Source organism: Lutra lutra, chromosome 7 (genome assembly GCF_902655055.1).
Source record: "Lutra lutra chromosome 7, mLutLut1.2, whole genome shotgun sequence".
NCBI lineage: Eukaryota > Metazoa > Chordata > Mammalia > Carnivora > Mustelidae > Lutra > Lutra lutra.
In genome coordinates this window covers 62,518,852-62,543,096 of record NC_062284.1, presented here as the reverse complement: position 1 = coordinate 62,543,096, position 24,245 = coordinate 62,518,852, and the positions used below count along the sequence as shown (strand labels likewise).

The window sequence follows — 24,245 nt, the reverse complement described above, 5'->3', positions numbered from 1 at the left end:
TTTGGTGTATATTCTTCCTGATTTTTTCCCCTCATATAAAATATTTAGCCAAAATGAGGTTTTATATACACTGCTTTGTAACCTGCTTTACCAAACTGTATACTATTAATGACTTTCTGTATTAGTAAATAATCATCTTCAGTATTGGTTCTTTTTTTCTTTTTATTTTGAACTCATTTTAGACTTACAGAAAACTTGCAAAAAATAGTAGTAACAGTTCTCTTATATCCTTCACACCTGCATTCCCTAATGTTAGCATCTTACCTAACCATAGTATAACTATCAGGGACAGAAAATTAGTATTGATAGTAATTAGTATTAGTAATTAGTATTGATAGTAACTAAACTATAGACCTTATTTGAATTATAATATTTTTCCCACTGACATTAAATATTTTTCTGTTCCAGGATCCTATCTAGGATCTCACATTAAATTTAGTTATTTCTCCTTCATTGCCTCCAGTCTGTAATAGGGTCTTACTTTCTCCATAATCTTCAAGTTTGTAACAGCATCTTGTTCTTGCCTTATTTTTCACGACCTTGACATTTTTGAAGAATATTGAACAATTATTTTGTAGAATGTTCCTCAGTTTGGATTGATGTTTTCTCATGATTATAATGAGGTTATGTATTTTTGGGAAAAATAACACAAAAGTGGTACCATAGCCTTCTCAGTGTATCATATTAAGGGATTCTTGGTATCATTATTCTTATTATTGGTGATATTTATGTTAATCACTTGGTTAAGTTGGTATCTGCAGAGTTTCTCTACTTTAAAGTTATTACCTTTTCTCCTTATAGTTAATAAATATCTTTGAGGAGATATTCTGAGACAATTTGACATCACTTTTTTTTTTTAGGATTTTTTTATTTTTAAGTAACCTTGCACCCCACATGGAGCTCCAACTTACAACCCCAGGATCAGGAATCCCATGCTTAATCAGTAAAATATTTTTTTTTTGTTTTTTTAAGATTTTGGTTATTTATTTGACAAAGAGCTAGAGAGCAGGCAGAGCGAGAGGGAGAGACAGGCCTTCCGCTGAGCAGGGAGCCTGATTCGGAGCTCTATCCTAAGACCCTGGGATCATGACCCAAGCCAAAGGCAGATGCTTAACCGACTGAGCCACCCAGGCGCCCCAATAAATAAAATCTTTAAAAAAATTTTTTTCCTCTCTTCTACTTTCCTCTCTTCTACTACTGGGAACCACTGTGCAGTACTTCATCTTGATATAGTTGTGCCTTTTCCTGAATGTCCTATAAATGGAACCATACAGTATATAGCCTTTAAATTTTAAAATTACTTTTAGAATATAATTTTAATGTGTACAAATACAAAAGTATGTATAAATACCAGTTTTTACTAACTATGAGACAAACATGAAATACCATTAACACCAGAGAGCCAGCCCATTTCACATGAATAATACTAATTTAAATAGAAGGACGTTAAGTGCAACTAAATTGTCAGTGTTGAGTTGATAGTAGAGATCTCGTGCACTCAACCTTCTGTTCATTTAAGCTTGCTCTTACTGAGTGCCATTGAAAATTGTTCAGGCTGGTCTGGTTGGATGGTTTAGGGTAATCATACCTCACATTTAAGCCCAAATGGCCAGTGAGTAATCCCCAAATGTCTTTTTTAACAGGGTTTTGAAAGCTGTTTTGTTTGAAACAAGTAAGAATGGAATGGTGGTGTTATTGAAACCTGCATATAGTGTCTGTGAAACCCACATTTAATGGAAATCAGGAATTTGGCACAGAGATGAGCTCTGCTCAGTTTACACAGATGATGTCACTATGAACATGTCCCCATTTGCTAAGAGGCAGTACGTAGCCTTTTTAATTAGACTGTTTTTACAATAATAGATTTTGATGTTGCATATATGTAACTTCTTCTTTTTTTAAGAATTTATTTATTTATTTGACCGATCACAAGTAGGGCAGAGAGGCAGGTGGAGGGGGAGGGGGAAGCAGTCTCCCTGCTGAGCAGAGAGCCCGATGTGGGGCTCTGTCCCAGGACCCCAAGATCATGACCTGAGCCAAAGGTGGAGTCTTAACCCACTGAGCCACCCAGGTGCCCCAGTAACTTCTTATTCTTATTGTTGAGGAGTATTCCATGGTTTGGCTGTAATAGTTTGTTTCTAATTCACCAGTTGAAGGACCATTGGGTCATTTCTGGGTTTTGGCAGTTAAAGCTGCTACCCTAACATTCATGTATACTTTTTTGTGTGAACTTAAGTTTTCATTTCTTAGGTAGATACTTTTTTTAGAGTTTGATTGCTGCGTCATACGGTAAGTATATGTTTAATTCTAAAGAAACTACCAAACTCTTTTATAAAGTGACTATACCATTTTCAGTTCCTACCAGCATTTTCCTTTTCCAGTTTAATGCATCCTGTTGATACTTGGTATTGTCATTTTTTAAAAAAATTTTTTATTTTTTAATTTCTTTTCAGTGTAACAGAATTCATTGTTTATGCACCAGTATTGTCAGTTTTTTATTTTATTTTTTATCTACACCTTAATATAATAGGGTGTGGAGGGATATCTCACTGTCATTTTAATTTGCATTTCTCTAATGACTTATGATGGTGAGCATGTTTTCATGTACAAATAAGCCATCTGAGTTTCCTTTATTTATTTTTTTTAAAGTTTTTTAAAAATCTTTAAAAGATTTTTAAGGGGGAATGAGAGAGGGGGAAGCAGGCTCTCTGCTGAGCAGAGAGCCTGATGCAGGGCTCTATCCCAGGACCCTGTGATCATGACCTGAGCTGAAGGCAGAGGCTTAACCCACTGAGTCACCCAGGTGCCCCTGAAATCATTTATTTATTTTTTTTAAGATTTTATTTGTTTATTTGACAGAGAGAGATCACAAATAGGCAGAGAGGCAGGCAGAGAGAGGGGGAAGTAGGCTCCCCGCTGAGCAGTGAGCCTGATGCAGGGCTCGATCCCAGGACCCTAAGATCATGGCCTGAGCTGAAGGCAGAGGCTTAACCCACTGAGCCACCCAGGCACCCCTGAAATAGTTTCTTTTAAAGAGCAGAAGGGTTTAGGTTTACCTTTTGGTGAGTCTAATTTATCCATTTTCTTTTATGTTTAGTGCTTTTGGCATTCTGAAAGCTCTTTTGCATTCATTCATTTTGATCTCTCAGTAAATGTTATGGTTCCTTAAAACAATTAAACTAAGAGTGTGAGAAATGCTTTGTCTCTACAGCACCTGACTGGTAATAGAATTGTCTTCACAGACGAGGAGTTGCCCATTCTAAGAGGGAAGGGTAATTCTCATCCATTATAGCTTCTCTTTCTTTTTCCAGGTGTATATGGTATGTGGGCAACCACTTACTTCCAAGGCTATTTTTTTTTTATTACCCAGTTTGCTTTTACCCACTTTGCTTTTGTATTGGTGAGGGATAAAATAATATATTGTTAATCACTTTCTCTGAAATTACAGAATTGTGCCAATATTTGTCCCCCTATATCTTCAAGGGGAAATTTTTAACAGTCTAATTTTCATTTTCTTTTCTTTCAGTGGTGGGATCAGCAAGTTGATTTTTATACTACTTTCTTGCACTATTTGGCCCAGTTAGTGCCAGAAATTTATTCTGCTGAAATGGACCCAGACTTGGAAAAGCAGGAGGAGAGTATACAAATGTCCATATTCACTCCACTGGAATGGTACTTATTTGGAGAAGATCCAGATATTTGCTTAGAGAAATTGAAGCACAGTGGAGCATTTCAGCTCTGTGGGAAGGTTTTCAAAAGTGGAGAGACAACATATTCTTGTAGGTAAGAATTAGAAATTTACAGGATTGGTTACAATTTCTGTTTTGGTATTTTGTACTTATGATGTATTTTATTTTGCTTATTACTTTTTATAATATACTTAATCATACTTAATTTCCTTTTATTATGCACTTATAAATCTGTTTCTGCTTGTATAGCTTGTTTTTGAGTATATGACTTAGACAGTTGTCTCACTTTTCGTTCTCTAAATGTACTTAAGTGATGGACTTTTGTGTTGCTTATAATATAGTCCACATACTCTTATCTGAAACCCTGGGGCTGGGTGTATTCCAGAGTTCTGAACACTTTCCCAGCAGTGTCAAGGCAGGATCCTATCATCAAACGTAGCATTTCTGTAAGAAATCTATGAATATTCACAACAAGTAGTATAAATAAAGTCTACAGTCTCATGTCATTTCAGGTCAGTTTTTGCTACCAAGTGAGATTTGGTGTCAAGGGACTGTGGGCCGTAGGAACAGTTGTAATTCACTTGAGTAGAAAAGGCTAGTAGTAGGGAAACTAGAAGCAGCTTTAGGCTTTTTGTCCTTTCTAAGAGCAGGTGTCTTAAACATCAGGGTAGCACAGAGAACATTTTTACTCCCTACTCCTGCCTGACGTTTTCATCTTTTACACCTTAGCTGTACTCTAGTTTTAGTTGGGTGTTTTTCCCCCTTTACTAGTGGTAGTTCAGGTTAGGAGTGAATTTTTAGACTTCATAAATTCAGAGAATTGTTTTTGGCTTCACTATAATTCTAGGTTTGACTGGTTTACTTATAGTTAACAGTTGTTTAGCACACAGTATCTTTATCCTGTTCTTTTCTCAGAAAAAAGTCAGCTTTTATATCTTGTGTACTATTTTACTACATACGTAGTAAGGTTTGTTTATCTTCTTATGTATATTTTAGCTGAAGCCCAATCAGTCTCAGCTAAAGTGTGATAGATATTTATAGATCTCACTTCTCCAAAAGTCTCATGGAGGCATTTTAAATTGTCACAACTGGGGAAATGGTACTAGCATCTAGTGGATAGAGGACAGGGTTGCTCCTGAAGCATCCTGCAGTGCACGGGACAGTCTCCTCTATCCCCAGTAAGTAATTACCCAGTTCGGAATGTCAGTACTGCTGAGGTTGAGAAATTCTGCTCTAAATAGGTCAGTAGATCATATATATTTTCAAGAGAATAATTAGGCAATCTTTATTTCCTAATAGACTTTAAAATAATTTTTTAAACTTGCTAGTGCCATCTCTTCAACTCTTCAAAATCAGATATTTTAAAAATTTCTTTTGCACTTTTCACCAGTTTATGTTGCTCTTAATGTTTTTCTGGAAATGTTAAATAAGATAGTGACTTTTTAGAGTTACTATTAAGGAAGAGATTAAGAGAGATTGAATTTTTTTTGTTCATTCTATAAATATTAATTGAATACCTAACAGGTGCCCGGCACTGTTCTAGGTGCTTAGGACGTAACAATATACAAAATAAAGAAACAATCCTGCCATTACGCTGCTTACATTCTAATGAATTTTGTCTTTATCCAAACCTCATTTACCAGTGAACAATCAGTGTTTGTAAAAAAAAAAACATGTTTATAAAGGCAGGAGGGTAAGACGATGACAGTTAATGGAAAAAACAGCTAATCGTTTGTCATAAAACTAATTTTGATTTGCAACTTAACAGTCTGAAATCAGGTAAAAGCTCAAAATAGTGAGGAGGACTTAAGAAGCAAAACCAATCGTAAGTATTCAAATATGGCTAAAATTATTTGGAATTTAGTGTTTGAGACATTTTCATATTCAGCTTGTACACCACACAGGAAACTCATTCACATTGTATTAACACCTTAAACATCATTGGCGTCCTCTAAATTTTGGAATCTAATTTTTAATTTTTTTCAGGGACTGTGCAATTGACCCAACATGTGTACTCTGTATGGACTGCTTCCAGAATAGTGTTCATAAAAATCATCGTTATAAGGTATGAAAATAGATCCATAATATCTCTAGATTAGCAGGAACCTGGTAGCCATCTAGTCTGAAATCCTACCAGTACTTGAAATCCTGCTGTAATAGCTCTGATATGTGAACCTTTAGTTCTGGTTAAATATCATGTGATAGGAGATCTACTACCTCAAGAGGCAGCCCTTTGTATAATTTTTTTGTGAGATATATCATTTTTATACAAGAGATTGTATAAAGCACATGAGCACTTAGAGAATAACTATGATGCAAACATCTGTATAACCACTACTTAGGTCAAGAATAGGCATTGTCAGCTCTCAGAGGCCTCCTTTTTATCCCTTCTATATCAGTCTTTCTCTCTCCCATTGTGATAACCTTTCTCCAGTGTTGTGTGATAATGGTTTCCTTGATTTCTCTTTTAGTTTATCACTCAAATCACATCGAATAGTTTAATCTATTTTTGAGCTTTATATAGACAGAGTCATGCTATATCTTTTTCTTGTTGAGTAGAGTATTATGTCTAATAACTATAGTTTGTCCAGTGACCTTCAAGTATTTAATAATCCATGTTGTCTCTATCCATTGTACCATATGTGTGGATTGTTTCTAGTTTGGGGCTGTTATGAACAGTTGTGCTGTGAACATTCTTATTTGTGTATTTTGGTACACATGTCCAGTAGTTTCCCTAAAGTACATACCTGGAATAGAATGCTGAGTTCTAGGGTATGTGAATCATTAGTTATAATAAATAATGTCACATTGTTTTCCTAAGTGTGTATACTAATTTATAGTCTCTCCAGCAGTATGTGAAAGTTCCCATTGCTGCACATTCTTGGAAGATTTGGTCTTGTCAGTCATTTTAATTTTAGCCAGTCTGGTGGGTCTATAATAGTATCACATTGTGGTCTTAATTTTCCTAATTACTAATGAGGTTGAGGGGTTTTTTCCTTACTTGTTACATTTGTAGACAACTTTGTTATTTTGAGCTGAAATGTGTTTCTCACATATTTGTGTTGGTTGTATACTTTGTATACTCTGGGCTTAGACAGATGTTGATTTTATTGATGGTTCTCTTTAACATCCTGTTAAATACGGTAAGGTCCTGTATAAATGTATATAACATCTTAAAGGTATATCTGTGTTTTCTATAGAATTGAAAGCACTATTCATGTTATGAGACTGGTCTCAACATTACTATTTCTATTTCAGGAGGTGATGGGCTATTGATAAAGATTATAAGTATTATTATTACTGTGCACAAGAATAAATAGATAGAGGAACCTATGATATAGTGTGGTTAAAATGTTTTCCCAAGATTGCAAAGCTAATTGCTGATGAGATTTATAAAGTTAAGCATTTGTTAACTTTATTTCATATTTCCATATTTTCTTATCACCTCCGTTAATTATAGTATTGCTTATGCTGGAAAGCCAAAGAAAGAATGCTGGAAGTAGAGACATGAGAAAGTTGTTAATTTCTTCTCATTTTTACTTTGGGAGACTAATGATCTCCCAGAGATGCTAAAAGTCTTAAGACCAAAGTTTTCCAGTTCCTCAGACTTCAAGACTTCTAAGCTTATGCTTTCTAAGCTTTGGGATCTTGGGGGTCAGTACAGTTTGCAAAAGCTTTGAATGAGACATAGGGTTTTCAATTTTTCTTTGGCTAATGAAGTTCAGTTTTAATTTTAAAAAGAACACGTGGACAGCAACCAAATATACCTGCCATTTCCTATAATTTTATAAAGGAAAAGATATTTTAATTCCAGGAAAGTAGGATAATTCCAGAATAAAGACCAGTCCTTTAAGTTGTATCCATGTAGCTCTGTGAAAGATCTCACTACATTTCTTCCTTTTCTGGTTTTTCTGTAGAATGATAAGAACTTTTTTGTTAAATTTTGGGAACCTTTTCACCAGGCTACCTTCAAGTTTTTAAAGCTTACCAGTTTACATCATCACTATGAAGCACTCTTTTATGGAGCATACTTAGGTTTGCCATCTTGAGGTTTTATAGAGCTCATCTTACAGAATAAGGTGCTTACATTGACTTACTCAGGAACCTTTGAGTCATCCAAAGGATGGGGTGTTTTATGCCTAATAAAAGATGATATCTATAAGCTTTAAAAAATACTACTCATCAGGGGTGCCTGGGTGGCTCAGTGGGTTAAAGCCTCTGCCTTCGGCTCAGGTCATGATCCCAGGGTCCTGGGATCGAGCCCCACATAGGGCTCTCTGCTTAGCAGAGGGCCTGCTTCCTCCTTTCTCTCTGCCTGCCTCTCTGCCTACTTGTGATCTCTGTCAAATAAATAAATAAAATCTTAAAAAAAATATATTACCCATCAAATGTGAGTGTGAAGGGAACAGAACACTTTTGATGAGAGAATAGATTGATAGACTCTCTCTGGAATTGCTGTATATGTGGTGAAATTTTTAAAGAAAAGCAAGTGAATGACTAATAAGCATACTACAGGTGAGTGGTAACTTCTAGGGCATGTAAGAGAATGGGATTCTGGAGGATGGCACAGGCAGTTTCAGCAGTATTAATATTCTCTTGGGTTGGGTGTTAGGTTCATGGGTGTTCATTTCATTGTTTTACTTTGTAACTTACCTATAACTTACCTTTGTAACTTACCTTATTGTGTATATCTTCTGTGAAATAAAACACTTCATAGAAGAAAACAGCCATTAAAAAAAAAAGAAAAAGAAAGATTGGAAGAAATAAGAAGGGGTATCTGTTGCTCCAGAGAACACAAAGAAGAGTAATGACAGGGGACAGACCAAAGATTGGACACTGAAGAAGACAGAACCAAGAAAAACTCTTAGTGGCAGGTAGTCCAAACAACTTGAGAACAAGAAAATAACAAAGTTGAAATTTTGAACTGTTTATTCTGCTGTGTGAATGTGACTCTTCATGATCTCTAGGTTCTCCATAGTTTATCCCTTAACATACAATGTGACTATAATTGATAACACTGTACTGTATAGTTGAAATCTGTTAGAAGAGTACAACTTAAATGCTTGTACACACATTTTAAAAAGTACATATAAAAAAAGAATACACTGCCGTACTATTAAAAAGTACATATAAAAAAGAATATACTGCCGTACTATTTTTTTAAAATAACCTGAAGCTAATCTGTGCATTTTCTCTTCAAAGACCCACTGTTAAAGATTATTTTTGAATAGTAAATGTTTCCTTTATTGAAAGCAAGGAAAATGAGTTACAACCAACAATATTATAGGCATGCCTGGTCTTATAGCGCTTCACTTAATTGTGTTTTGCAGATACCATGCTTTTTATACTTGAAGGTTTGTGGCAATCCTGTGTCAAGTCTGTTGGTACTATTTTTCCAACAGCATTTGTTCAGTCCATGTCTCTATGTTACATTTTGGTAATTCTTGTGATATTTCAGACTTTTTCATTATTATTACATTTGTTATGGTGATCAGTGACCTTTGCTATTACTATTGTAATTGTTTGGGGCAGTCATGAATTGTACCCATATAAGACAGCAAACTTAGTTTATAAAGGTTGTATGTGTTTTGACTGCTCTACTGACTGCCTATTCCCCTCTCTCTCACTCTCCTCAGGCCTCCCTATTCCCTGAGACCCAAATGTATTGAAATTATGCCATTTAATAACCCTTCAGTAGCCTCTAAGTGTTCAAGTGAAAGGAAGAATCACACATCTTTTACTTTTAATCAAAAGCTAGAAATGGTTAAGCTTAGTGGGGAAGGCATGGTGAAAGCTGAGTTGGGCTGAAAGCTAGATCTCTTATGCCAGTTAGCTAAGTTCTTAAAAGAAATTAAAAGTGCTACTGCAGTGAACACATGAATGATTAGAAAGCAAAACAGCCTTATTGCTGATAGGGAAAAGACTTGAGAGGTCTGAATAGAAGGTCAGATCAACCACAACAGTCCCTTAAGCCAGCCTAATCCAGAGCAAAACTGTAATGCTCTTCAATTCTGTAAAGGCCGAGAGAAGTGAAAAAGCTACTGAAGAAAAGTCGGAACCTAGCAGAGGTTGGTTTAGGGGAAAAAGCCATCTCCGTAACATAAATTACGAGGTGAAGAGCTAAGTGCTGATGTAGAAGCTGCAAGTTCTCCAGGAAATCTCGGTGAGATCATTAATGAAGGTGGCTCCACTCAACAACAAATCTTCAGTGTAGGCAAAACATCTTTGTATTGGAGAAGATGCGATCTAGGACTTCAGTAGGCAGAGAGAAGTCATTGCCTGGCTTCAAAAATTCGAAAGTTATGCTGACTTTTTTGTTATGACCTAATGCAGCTGATGTCTTGAAGTTGAAGCCAGTGCTCATTTACATTTCTGAAAATCCTAGGGTCCTTAAGAATTACACGAAAACTAGTTTGCCTGTGCTCTGTAAATGGAACAGCAGAGCCTGGATGAAAACATTTCTGTTTACAACATGGTTACTGAATATTTTAAGCTCACTGTTGAGACCTACTGCTTAGATAAAAGATTCTTTTCAAGGGGCGACTGGGTGGCTCAGTTGGTTAAGCGACTGCCTTCGGCTCAGGTCATGATCCTGGAATCCCGGGATCGAGTCCCGCATCGGGCTCCCTGCTTGGCAGGGAGTCTGCTTCTCCCTCTGACCCTCCCTCTTCTCATACTCTTTCTCTCTCTCAAATAAATAAATAAAATCTTTTTTTTAAAAAAAAGATTCTTTTCAAAATATGACTGTTTACTGACAGTGCATCTTGTCACCCAAGAGATCTGATGGAGATGTAAAATAAGACTAATGTTGTTTTGATGCTAACACGGCATCCATTTTGCAGCCCCTGGATCAAAGACTCATTTCAACTTTCAAATCTTATTTAAGAAACACATATCAGGAGCACCTGGGTGGCTGAGTGGGTGAAAGCCTCTGCCTTCAGCTCAGGTCATGATCCCAGGGTTCTGGGATTGAGCCCCACATCGGGCTCCCTGCGTGCCTGTCTCTCTGCTTACTTGTGGTCTCTGTCAAATAAACAAATAAAATCTTTTTTTTTTTTTAAAGAAACATACCAAAAAAGAAAAAAGAAACATACCGTAAAACTACAGCTGCTATAGATAAGTGGTTCCTCTGATGGGTCTGGGCAAAGCAAATTGAAAAGTTTATAGAGAGGATTCATCATTTTAGATTAAGAACATTCATGCTTCATGTGAAGAAGGAGAAAACATGAACAGGAATTTGGAAGAAGTTGATTCCAACCCTCAAGGATGACTTTGTGGGGTTCAGGACTTGATTGGAGGAAAACCAACTGCAGATGTGATAGGAATAGCAGGAGAACTAAAATGAGAAGTGGAGCCTGAAGATGTGGCTGAATTTCTGCAAGCTCATAATAAAACTGTAATGGATGACGAGTTGCTTTTGATGGCTGAGCAGCAAAAGTGGTTTCTTGAGACAGAATCTACTGGTGAAGACTGTTGAAATGACAACAAAAGATTTAGAATATTCCATAAACATAGTTGATAAATTAGTGGCAGGGTTGGAGAGGATTGACTTCAATTTTGAAAGAAGTTCTAGTGTGGGTGAAATGCCATCAGATAATATTGCATGGAACAGAGGAATTGTTCATTGAAGAGTCCGTCAATGTGATATGCTTTATTGTTGTCATATTTTAAGAAATTGTTGCAGCCATGCCTTCTCTAGCAGCCACCACACTGATCAGTCAGTAGCCATCAACATCAAGGCAAGACCCCCCCACCCCAAAAAGAAATCTTAGATGATGGCTAGCATTTTTAACAGTAAAATATTTTTTTTTAAAAGATTTTATTTATTTATTTGACAGAGAGAAATCACAAGTAGGCAGAGAGGCAGGCAGAGAGAGAGAGGAGGAAGCAGGCCTCCCGCCGAGCAGAAAGCCCGATGCGGGGCTCAAACCCAGGACCTGGGATCATGACCTGAGCCAAAGGCAGCGGCTTAACCCACTGAGCCACCCAGGCGCCCAACAGTAAAATATTTTTAAATTAAGGTATATATACCTTTTTTTTAATTATAATGGCACTTAATAATTTAAATACTTAATAGACTATAGTATAGTATAAATGTCACTTTTATAAGTACTGGGAAACAAAAAAAGTCATTTGACTCACTTTATTATGCTTTTTGCTGTATTTCAGTGGTGTGAAACTGAACCTGTATGATCTCTGAGATATGCCCGTATTCATACAGTCTTCCCCTTTAATCAGAAATAAATGTCTCCAAATGAAGTTTATAAAGTTGTGAAAGAAAAACATTCTCATGGTAGACTGTTATATGGAAATAGCAAAATATATAAATTATTCATGCATAATAAATTATGCATTCAATTTTTGGTATTTCTTTTAAAACATATTGTATATATAATACTTAACCATAGTTTATTTTAACTATTACTTATTATTGGGGGAATGTAATTAGGATTCAGTTGTGTTTTTTTATGGTAAGCAGTGCTGCTATAAACATCTTTTTTTAAAAGATTAATCTGTTTTAGAAAGTGTACATGTGAGCAGGGGGAGGGGCAGAGGGAGATGTGGAGAAACTCAAGCTGACTCCACACTGGGGCTCCTAATTCTCTACCCTAAGATCATGATCTAAGCCAAAATCAAGATTCAGATCCTTAACCAACTAAGCCACCCAGGCACCCTGCTATAAACATCTCTGTGTGTGAGTCACTTTTCTGTATGTAGGATTATTTCCTTAGGATAGGTTCTCAGAGGTGGAATTACTGGTTTAAAAAATATGAACATTTCAGGAGATAAAAAACAAGCCTCAGATTAGGTGGAAGTATACAATACATGTATGTGATAAAGGACTGGTATCCAAAACATACAAAGTACTCTTAAACAGTAAGAAAATTAACAATCCAGTTTAAAAATGGGCAAAAGATTTGAAACAGACTTCACCAAGGAGATGTATAAATGGTCAGCAAGTACATGAAAAATGCTTAGCATCGTCTGTTTTTAAAGCAAGAATGAGGTACCACTACATACCTATTAGAATGGCCAAAATCCAAAGCACTAACAGTTAACACCATATGCTGATGAAGTTAGGAGCAACAGGCACTCTTATTCATTCCTGAGGGAAATGCAAAATGGTACAACTACTTTGGAAAACATTTTGGCAGTTTCTTGCAGAAGTAAACATACTGTAACCATATGATCCAGCAGTTGTGTTCCTTAATATTTACCCAAATAAACTGAAAACTGCACAAGAATGTTTATAGAAGCTTTTTTCACATTTTCCAAAACTTGGAAGCAACCAAGATGTCTATCAATAGATGAATGGATAAACCAACTTTAGTATACCATTACAATGCAATATTCTTGAGTGATAAAAAGAAATGAGCTATTAAAAGAGATGACAGGACCTTAAATGATCATATTGCAATGTGAAGAAAGCTACTGTGAAAGCCTACATACTGTGTGGTTCTAGCTGTATCACATTCTGGGAAAGGCAACACCGTGGAGACTAAAAAGTAGAGCCTGACAATGGTGGTGAGAGGGATGGAGGAATGAATAGGTGGAGCACAGGAGATATTTAGGGTAGTAAAACTATTCTTTTTTTTTTTTTTTAAGATTTTATTTATTTATTTGACAGAGAGAGATCACAAGTAGACGGAGAGGCAGGCAGAGAGAGAGAGAGAGGGAAGCAGGCTTCTTGCTGAGCAGAGAGCCCGATGCGGGACTCGATCCCAGGACCCTGAGATCATGACCTGAGCCGAAGGCAGCGGCTTAACCCACTGAGCCACCCAGGCGCCCCGACTATTCTGTATGATACTGTAGTGGTATATACATGTCATTATTAATATGTTAGAACAAAAAAAGTACGCAACGCAGAGAACCCTAATATAAATTATGGACTTTAGTTAATAATGTATCAAAAAATAATATATCAACATTGACTTACCAGTTGCAACAAATGTATCACTCCAATACAAGGTGTCAATAATATGGGAAACTGATGGGGGTGGGGAAGTAGAGGTATATGGGAACTTGGTATTTTCTGCTTATTTTTTCTTTAAACCTAAAACTGTTCTACAAAAGTCTGTTAATTTTTAAAAATGAATTTCAAAGTTTCCTAGTACCTTTTATGAAAGTGCCTCATGAAAGAATTAGACCAAATGTACTACAATTAGGGTATAGAATCTCACAGAACCTGCAGAAACCTTTAAATAGAAACCCTTTAAACTAAAAACCTTTCAAACTGAACCCAACTTAAAACAATTTTTCCTCCACTTCATTGAAAAGTATTTTCTTGATTGTTCTTAGTTGTTTCTCTTTGCTTATTCTGGAATGGTGAGTATGAAATATCCCTGCATTGCTACTTTGCCATCTTCCTGGATCATAGGAACAAGGCTGTTTATTTTGCCATCATCCTTGCTGACAGGGCCAAGGTCATTGATTTGATAAGTAGACTAAATTCCAGGAAGCCGTGATCACAATAATGTAGCTTTGATCAAACAGAACCAAAATAGTGTGGCTGAGTTCACCTAATTAGGGTCTTCTCGTACCTTGGAAGCTGATACCAAAGCCAGGCCAGCTTCTAACATTGGTATCCTTTTATTGAACACATTGCAGGGTCAGTTAGAATAAATCTGAAGAAGAAAACAAAGCCCACTACCAGTCTTCTTTTTCTCTGTCCCTTTGCCATGTATGTCTCTATTTTCATTTACTAAATTGCAATGATAAGTTTACGTGTCCTTCATCCCCATCTGACTGTAAACTCTGCAGGACAAGGCCCAGGTCTCATGTACTTTACACCTCCTGTGTCTTTCATAGTACCTGGAATATGGAGGCTTTCAGCAAACGTCTCTTGAAGTTTTGGGATCAAAAGGACTAGACCATAGGTAGAGCTGATATCTAACATTTAATTATAAAGATAATCATGAGGGTCTATTTTAACATCAGCCTGCTGTAATCTTACATGATGAGATTTATATTCTTATATTGTCTTTGAAACAACAGCACTAAAAATAATTAATTTATCCAGGCAATATAATAAAACTACCTTTTAAAAAATTCAAACAATACAGGAAAATATAAATAAAAATTATAGTTGCCATTCTGTCTCATTGTACTTTCTTTATTAAATTGAATACGATTTAGTGTATATACATCCTTACAAATCTTTATGTATTTACAAACATGCACACACATTTACATGTTTAGGAGGGGTGTATATAGTGTGTCTATATAAATGGATCTTAAACTATATATCCTGTCTTGCAATTTGTTTTCAGCCTAACAGTATGTAAAGGGAATAATTCTATGTTGATACGTATAACAACTCTCCTGCCTTATTAATTGTTGCATGTATTCCTTTGTGGGATTATATCACCATATATGTATTTAACCCTCCCCTTTTTTTAGACAATTATGTTGTTTCCAGCTCTTCACTGACCAATATTATTGGAATGTAAACATATACCTTTGTTTTCATATGAACCAGTGCATATATATAATCCAAGAATGCCTGATGCTAGATATTTAGAGGTAGATTTTCTGGATTGAAGGGTATATGCATTTAAAATTTTGTTAGATTTTTGCCAAATATTTTCCTTGAATTACCGTGAGCTTACATTCTCAGTAAAAGACTATGAAAATGGGATCACTTATGTGGCTTTGTTGGTTAGGTGTCTGCCTTCAGCTCAGGTCATGGTCCTGGGTCCTGAGATTGAGCCCCACGTTGGGCACCCTGCTCAGCAGACAGTCTGCTTCTCCCTCTCTCTCTGCCCCTCACCCCCACTTGTGCTCTCTATCTCTCTCAAATAAAAATCTTTTTTAAAAAATATGAAAATGCTCTTTTTCCACAGCTGTCCCCAACCTTTATTTAATCAGTCTTTTCTTTTACATTTTGCCATCTATTAGATTTCAGATTATTGAAGAATGTCATTACTTTAAGTTGCATATCTATTTGTAGTATTAACATCTTTTCATATTTTAAATGTATATTCAATTTCTTTTGTGTTACTATTTCTTTACTCATTTTTCTATTGTTTTTTAACTTATTGCTATGTTACATACTTCACAAATATTTTAATAATTTTTTTTAAAACTTCTTTTAAGTGAGATTTATTGAGATAAAGTTTATATAAAATAAAATCTACACTTAAGGTGTACAGTTTGAGGTTTTCACAAACATTATATAGTTCAGTAACCATTGCCACGATCAAGATAGTTTGCTCATCTGCCAAATTCCTTTACATTCAGTTGTCTTGTCTCCATATCCCTGGTTCCTGGTAGTCACTGAACTGTTTTCTGCCCCTATATTTTTGCCTTTTCAGAATGTCATATAAATGAAATAAAATAGTATGTAGTGTTTCCTGTTTAGCTTTTTTCTCTTAGCGTATTGCCTTTGAGATCCTCTCATATATCAGCATTTGTTCCTTTTTATTGCTGAATAGTATGCCTTTGTGGGGATCTGCTACAATTTATTATCTTCATCATTGGTGCACATTTGAGTTGTTTCCAGCTTTTTTTTTTTTTTTTTTTAGATTTTTTAAATTTATTTGACAGAGATCACAAGTAGGCAGAGAGGCAGGCAGAGAGAGAGGGGGAAGCAGGCTCCCTGCTGAGCAAAGAGCCTGATGCGGGGCTCAATCCCAGGACCCTGGGATCATGACCTGAGCCGAAGGCAGAGGCTTAACCCACTGAGCCACTCAGGTGCCCCTGTTTCCAGCTTTTAAATAAAGCTTCTTTAAACATTCATGTACAAGTCTTTGTGTGGGCAAATGTTTGCATTTCATTTGGGTAACCTAGAAGTAGGATTGCTTAATCTTAAGTTAAGTGTATGTTTGATTTTATAAGATCTGTTTTCTGCCTTTTAACTTGATTTAAAAGTCATTTGTCATTTGTCATCTGTCATTTGTCCTCTGACATTTTAAATATGTATGTTGTTAAATTTGCCATATTTTTTAAGGCTTCTAAATTTTGTGCCTTGCTTCTACGCCATTCCCTATTCTAAGATGATGCTTTTACTTTTTTAAAAAGAAGATTTTATTTATTTATTTGACAAAGAGATAGAGCCAGAGGGTACAAGTTGGGGGAATGATAGAGGGAGAGGGAGAAGCAGTCTCCCCACTGAGCAGGGAGCCCAATGCAGGGCTTGATTCCAGATCCCTGGGATCGTGACCTGAGCTGAAGGCAGACCCTTAACTGACTGTGCAACCCAGGTTCCCCTAGTGTGTCAGTTTTAATGATATCTTTAATTCTTCTTACTACCTGTATAATAGTTAATAATCTTATGTTACTTTCTCTTCCACTTGTCCCAGTTTTTAATTGTAGCCCTTCTGATTGTTAGATCATACAATGTTTACATTCTCCATCCATGTCCTTACTTTTGATTTGTTCTTAACTCTGAAATTAAATTTGTAAAATGTTCACCATTTGTCCTTTTTCTCAGGTCTTTCTAGTCATCTCTTGGTCAGATGAAGCTCATACTCTAAGGGTTGATGAACTAGTTTGTGGGTCAAATCTGATTCACTGCCTGTTTTTGTATGGCCTGCAAGCTAAGTTTGTTTTTATATTTCTAGATGATTGGGGAACGATAAGAAAAGTAATAATTTATGATACATGAAAATTATGTGAAATTAAAATTTCTATTTCATGAAAATTATAAAATTAAATTCTAGTACCCATAAATCAAGCTTTATTGGAATATATCCATGCTCTTTTATGTATTTATTGTCTGTGGCTCTTTCTGCACTACAACAGTAGATTTGAGTAATTCAGCAGAGATTATAGCACCTGAAAAGCCTAACATATTTACTGTCTGTTCCCTTTTTTTTTTTTTTTTTTTAAGTAGGCTCCTTTCTCAGCATGGACCCCAACAGATGGCTTGAACTCACGAGTTCAAGTCCTAAGCTGAGATCAAGAGTCACATGTTTAACTGACTGAGCCTTTTAGGCTCCCCACTACTTGTTTCTTTATACATAAAGTGTGCTGATCTCTATTCAAGTAGATTCCTCAGGAGAGGCTCATGTATACAGTATTCCTGATGTTCTGACATGTTCAAAATTGTATTTTTATAGATTGGTTAGCGATAACATCCTTGAGTTGCATTTTCTTTCCTTGAAGACACAGCTCTGCTATTGTCTTGTTTTATATGTTGTCATTGAGAAGTCTGATAACAGTCTAATTTTCTTGCTACTGTTGTTATTTCATCTTTTTGCCAGAAAGCCTTAGGACATTTATCTTTACAGTCTTAGAACTTTAGTAGGATATACTTCAGAGCTGATCATCCTAGGTGAGTTTTACTGACTCATGGGTACTTCCAGTGTGTAGACTCAGGTCTTCTTTTATTTTAGGAAGTTTCCTTGGATTACAGTTTTAAATATCAGCTCTGTTCCATTGTTTAGATTTTCTTCTTTGGTGACTCCAGTCATGCCTATTTTCTGTTGTAACCCCCTTCTCTCTAACTCTGTATTTAATTACCGCATTTTCATTTCTTAATTGCTTTTCCTGCTTTGTTTAGTGTTATGTATTATTTTTTTTTATATTTTATTTATTTATTTGACAGAGAGAGATCACAGTAGACAGAGGCAGGCAGAGAGAGAGAGAGGGAAGCAGGCTCCCTGCTGAGCAGAGAGCTCGATGCGGGACTCAATCCCAGGACCCTGAGATCATGACCCGAGCCGAAGGCAGTGGCTTAACCCACTGAGCCACCCAGGCGCCCCTAGTGTTATGTATTATATTTTCATTTGAACCTATTGTCTTGGGCACCTTGTAATTTAGAATTCATTTCTGATAGGATTTTCTAGTTCTCTTCTGGGTTTTGTTTGTTTGTTTGTTTGTTTTCCTGAGTTCAGTCAGGTCTCATTTATTCCTTTTTTGTCCACTTCTGTTCTTAGTTTCTTTATTTCTAATTAAAGGTGCTTTAATCTGATTAAGGACTTTCATATCCCCCAGATGCTTGTTTGAGGCTATGTAATTAAGTTTGGAGCCTTATATTACAATTTCCTTTAGCTTTGTGATTGGATTTTGGCTCTTACTGCAATTTTGGCCTTTCCTTTTTGGTAATAGTTTTGTATGAATGTGGTCTACCTCTATTCTTTTTTATTTCATGGATAGGGTCCACAAGTGGTCTCTTCTGTCAGTTGCCCTCTTCTGTGTAATTTCTTTTATAGATGATGCTGGTGGTAGAGGTGAGGTGAGGAGAGCATTTGGCTTGTGTTTCTCTCATTTCTGTAGGATCCTTAGTTTTTCCCTTTTTTCCCCCTTGTTTCATTTACTGCCACACTGTTCAGGGCTTATCACCTTTTTTTAAAAAGACATATTTCGGGGCGCCTGGGTGGCTCAGTGGATTAAACCTCTACCTTCAGCTCAGGTCATGATCCCAGGTTCCTGGGATCGAGCCCCGCATCGGGCTCTCTGCTCACCGGGGAGCCTGCTTCCTCCTCTCTGCCTGCCTCTCTGTCTACTTGTGATCTCTCTCTCTGTCGAATAAATAAGTAAAATATTTTAACCAAAAAAAAATTAAAATAAAAAAAACATATTTCATTTTCCTCCAAAAGCAACACTTCTTTCAAGTTGCCACTTCTGGTCATGCTCATTTTTTATCTTTCCCTGGGAACTGCCTCGTCTCAGCCTATGTTCCCCAGTATTGGGCGTGGCTTTGTATGTGCTTCATCTAAGTCCTCTATACTCTTCTGTTTTCTTTCTTGGAGCCTCTTAAGCCCCTCTCTTGTCTGCGTTTGTAGGCTTGAAGCTATAGGCAATAGGAACTCTAATGGATCAAGTCATCTGAAGCCTGTGGAATGTATTTTTCATCTCTCAGTAATGCTGCAGACATGAATCCTGTGTGGTTTTCTTGCTCTCCTTGTTTATGTTTTGGAGGAAGGTTTTGGGGAAGATTCAAAATCAGGCCATAGTCATCATCCTTTATCTGGATTCATGTATGTTGCATCATTTTTGTTGTTGTTGTTTGCAGGAACTCTGAAAGGAAGAGTAAATAGTAACTAATAACAAAAGTAAATAATTTTAGTTTCAGTGGAACATCAAATAGATGTAAATACTGTAAACATTTCTTAACTATGTAAGTATTATTATAATGATTTTTAGAAGTGTGTTTAAGCAGAAAAATGTCATTACTCAAGCATTCTAGGTGTTGCATAGTGGGTTGGGTTTTTTTGCATACTTCATAGTCTGTTCTCCACTAGTACACAATTTTAAAAACTATTATTTAAAAATTAGGTGTTTCGGGGCACTTGGGTGGCTCAGTTGGTTAGGCGACTGCCTTCGGCTCAGGTCATGATCCTGGAGTCCTGGGATCGGGTCCCACATCAGGCTCCCAGTTCCACGGGGAGTCCGCTTCTCCCTCTGACCTTCTCCTCGCTCATGTTCTCTCTCGCTGTCTCTCTCTCTCAAATAAATAAATAAAAATTTTAAAAAATAAAATATTTAAAAATTAGGTGTTTCAAAGCATATTTATTTCAAAATTTTGTCAATTTTGAAGGCTCATTTTTGTTGTGATTAAGTGTTCAGATTTTTATTTATTTTGGTTAACTAAAGTGGGTTTTGGTTTATTTGGTTTCTGTTATATTAATGGCAGTTATGTTTTAAGTATCGGGGAGCATTTGTTATTTGAGTCATCTTCATCCTCCTTGCTTTGTAATGTTTTAAAGTCAAGACAAACTCATTTTTCATTTATCAGATGCATACTTCTACTGGAGGGGGATTTTGTGATTGTGGAGACACAGAGGCATGGAAAACTGGCCCATTTTGTGTAAGTCATGAACCTGGAAGAGCAGGTACTACAAAAGAGGTAAGAGTACTATTTTTAAAAATTACTAATTATTTTAAGCTTGATGCAGTTAGGTAGAAAGAAATGTTACATTATGGGTTAAACTCAATTCCATTAAGAATCCTGGTTTTTAATGTTCCAGTATTTAAATGTAAGGAGTTTTATTCTACTCTTTATTTATTTGTCTAAAGAGTGAATTTCTTAGTTCTGTTTGTTAAGCAGTCAATTTGATAGGCAAGAGTAATATATAAGGCTAAAAGAGCAAATGAAACAGTAGAATTGACATGTAACTTCAATAATTACTTTTCTTAAAAAAATTACTTTTCTTAAAGAAAAAACAGTCAATAAATTGATTATCTACTAACCATCCTAATCAAGAAAAGTGAGTAAGCCCAGATAAAGGCTATTAGGAAGGACAATAAGGAAATAATTATAGACCTGCAGATACAGAAGAAATTAAAAGGGTTATAAAAGACTCTTTATAAGACTATGTGCAAATACATTTGAAAAATGGGTTATTTTATCAAGCTATATAAAATTTCATCATTTATTCAAACATGGAGAAAACTTGAACAGTTAATAACCAATGTAGAAATTCAGAATGTTGTCACAAGAAAGTACTTCCTAAGAAGTACTTCCTATGTTCAAATGATTTCACAGAGTGACCCTTTTGAAAAACTGCAAGAAATAGTTTTTGTACTCTTTATTTTTTTTTTTTTAAGATTTTATTTATTTGCCAGAGAGAGAGAGAGAGAGTACACACAAGCAGGCAGAGAGGCAGGCAGAGGCAGCGAGAGAAGCAAGCTCCCTGCCGAACAAGGAGCCCGATGTGGGACTCGATCCCAGGACCCTGGGATCATGACCTGAGCCGAAAGCAGCTGCTTAACCAACTGAGCCACCCAGGTGTCCCTAGTTTTTTTACTCTTTAAACTGTCCCAGATAATCCTGTAGCAATGAATACCCCGAACCCCCAGATTTTGATCTCTTTAAGTACCATTACCCGCTAAAAGAACTCAGGGCTTGTAAAAATACCTGACCAGGTCTGAGTCGAGGATTAAGTAAGCTTATGAGGATGGATTTGTGTCTAAAGAATCTAGGACCCAGCATGAAAGGGCTGTCATTGATCAGAGTTGGACAATTAGAGCATCAAAATAATACTAATTACAATAACTGCTGTAACTGATTGAGTCATAATATATGAAAATTCATGAGTTCCTAGTAACACCAAAGAGAACTTTAATAATTTTGCCATGGCAGTGGTTATTATATCAATTTCTCACACTGAAACCTGATAATTAAAAGAATGAACTAAGCATTTATTCTACCTCTTTTTTTTTTTTTTAAATTTTATTTATTTGTTTTAGAGGAAGAGAGCATGTGAGCAAGAGTTGGGGGAGGGACATAGGGAGAGAGAGAATCCGAAGCACACTACCCCTGAACTTACTCTAAACTTGGAGCCGTACTCGGGGCTCTATCCCAGGACCCTGAGATCATGACCTGAGCCAAAATTGAGAGTTGGACGCTTAACCAACTGAGCCACTCAGGTACCCCTGTTCCACCATTTCAATAGCAATTGTATTTCATGGTAAACAAGTATTTCCAGTTTACAAGGTAAAGCTCTTCTTTCTGGGTGAATGCTACCTAGCTAATAGAGAAGGGATAATAGGATTAGAATAATTAACATTTTGCAAACCTTGAAGAAATATTTGATTCAGGCAAGTTCATTAATGGATGCTAAACCCATTAAGATATGAACAATATTCACATAGTTCTAAATTGTCATCTCATAGATCACTTGCTAGGCATAAAAGAAAAAAGTGGAACTTTAAGTGGAGGTATTATATTGTCATCTCCTGAAACTGGTCATTGGTATTAGCATCATTACTAATAATGGAGTGAGATGGCATAATGAGCCTCCTCACAGGATGTAAAATAAAGTACATAGGTTAACATCTCAAAATCAGCTCACTTTGGTGGCACATGTGCTAAAATTGGAATGACAAAGAGAAGATTAACATGGCCCCTATGCAAGGATGACACAAATTTGTGAAGTATTCTATATTTTTATGATTTCACTCATATGTGGAATTCAAGAAACAAAACAGATGAGCATAAGGGAAAGGGAAAAAAAAGAGAGGGAGACAACCATAAGAGACTCTTAACTATAGAGAATAAACTGAGGGTTGCTGGGGGCAGGGGATGGGCTATATGGGTGATGGGTATTAAGAAGGGCACTTGTGTGAAGTGTGTAAACCTGGCGATTCACAGACCTGTACCCCTGGGGATAAAAATATATTGTATGTTTATAAAAAATAAAATTAAAAAAAAAAAAAATTCCAAAAAAAAAAAAAAAAAAAGAAGGGCACTTGTGATAAGCACTAGCTATTATATGTAAGTGATGAATCTCTAAATTCTACTCCTGAAACTAGTATTACACTATATGTTAACTAAGATTTAAATAAAAATTTGAAATATTGGGAAAAAAATAAATAAAAGTTCATAAAAAATTTTTAAAAAATGAGTTAATGTAACATACCATATAAACAGAGTAAAAAACAAAACCACATGATCATCTTAGTAGATGTAGCAAAAGCATTTGACTAAATCCAACACACTTTCATCATAAAAAGACTTAACAAACTGAAAACAGAATGGAACTTCCTCAACCCTAATAGAGGACATTATGAAAAACTCCTAGCTATAAATATATTAGATACTTTCCCTCTGAGATCAGGAACAAGACAAAGATTCTGCTCTTGTCACATCTATTCAATACTGTATTAGAGGTTCTGGCTAGGGCAATTAGTAATGCAAGAAAAAGAAGTAAAAGGCATCCAGATTGGAAAGGAAAAAGTAGAACTAGCTCTATTTGCAGATGACATGATTTTGTATATGGAAAGTCTTAAGGAATCCACACAAAAAAATTATTAGAACTATAAGTTCAGCAAGAATGTAGGATACAAGATAATTATACAGAAATCACTTGCTTTATACATCAGTAATCAAAAATCTGAAGAAGAAATTGAGAAAAAAAATTCCATATTGGAATATTCTATTCCAATAATTCCATATTCCATATTATAGTATCAAAGAGAATACAATATTTAGAAATAACTTAGCAAAAACAGCATAAAATTTATATTCTTTCACTGTTGAAAGAAATTAAGGATGATCTCAATAAATGGAAAAACATCCCACTTTTTTTTAAAGTTTTTATTTTAATTCCAGTAGTTAACATGAAGGGTAATATTAGTTTCAGGTGTACAATATAGTGATTCAACAATTCCATACATCACCAGTGCTCATCATGACTAGTGCGCTCCTTAATCCCTATCACCTATTTCATCCATCTCTCTACACACCTCCCCTCTGGTAACCATCAGTTTGTTTTCAGTAGTTAAAAACCTATTTCTTGGTTTGATTCTCTCTCTTTTTCTTCTTTCTCCTTTGCTCATTTGTTTCTTAAATTCCATGAGTGAAATCATATGGTATTTTGAAGACTTAAAATTGTTAATGTGGCAGTCCATTGGGTATTTTTTCCCCAGCACCACCAAGAGATTAAACTTACTTCTCCATTGACACTGACGAGGTATCCCACAAATTTAACTCAAGTCTGATACTCTCTGCTTGGTGATAACATCAGATTCCAGAGATTAAGGGCATAGTCTCACAAGCTTCCCCCATTTTAGATATCACTTGGAAGTCTAGGTTCTCTTTGCTTTTGCTTCTGACCAATTGGCTATAAATCAGAGATTCTCATAACCCTCTCTTCGGATTCCATTGAT

At 35.9% G+C, this 24,245-nt stretch overlaps 1 protein-coding gene and 1 non-coding gene across 2 annotated transcripts in view; both read left to right on the top strand.

Moving 5' to 3' along the window:
• Window positions 1-24,245, top strand: part of UBR1 (ubiquitin protein ligase E3 component n-recognin 1) — a 149,723-nt gene that overhangs the window by 9,785 nt on the left and 115,693 nt on the right. The window contains exons 2-4 of the mRNA XM_047739193.1: window positions 3,527-3,783; window positions 5,676-5,754; window positions 20,371-20,481. Coding sequence (XP_047595149.1) covers window positions 3,527-3,783; window positions 5,676-5,754; window positions 20,371-20,481 — 447 coding nt within the window. The remainder of the gene's footprint in view (window positions 1-3,526; window positions 3,784-5,675; window positions 5,755-20,370; window positions 20,482-24,245) is intronic.
• On the top strand, window positions 22,424-22,526 carry LOC125105767 (U6 spliceosomal RNA). Its single transcript, XR_007129033.1, has one exon. It is a non-coding gene; the product is annotated as a U6 spliceosomal RNA (small nuclear RNA).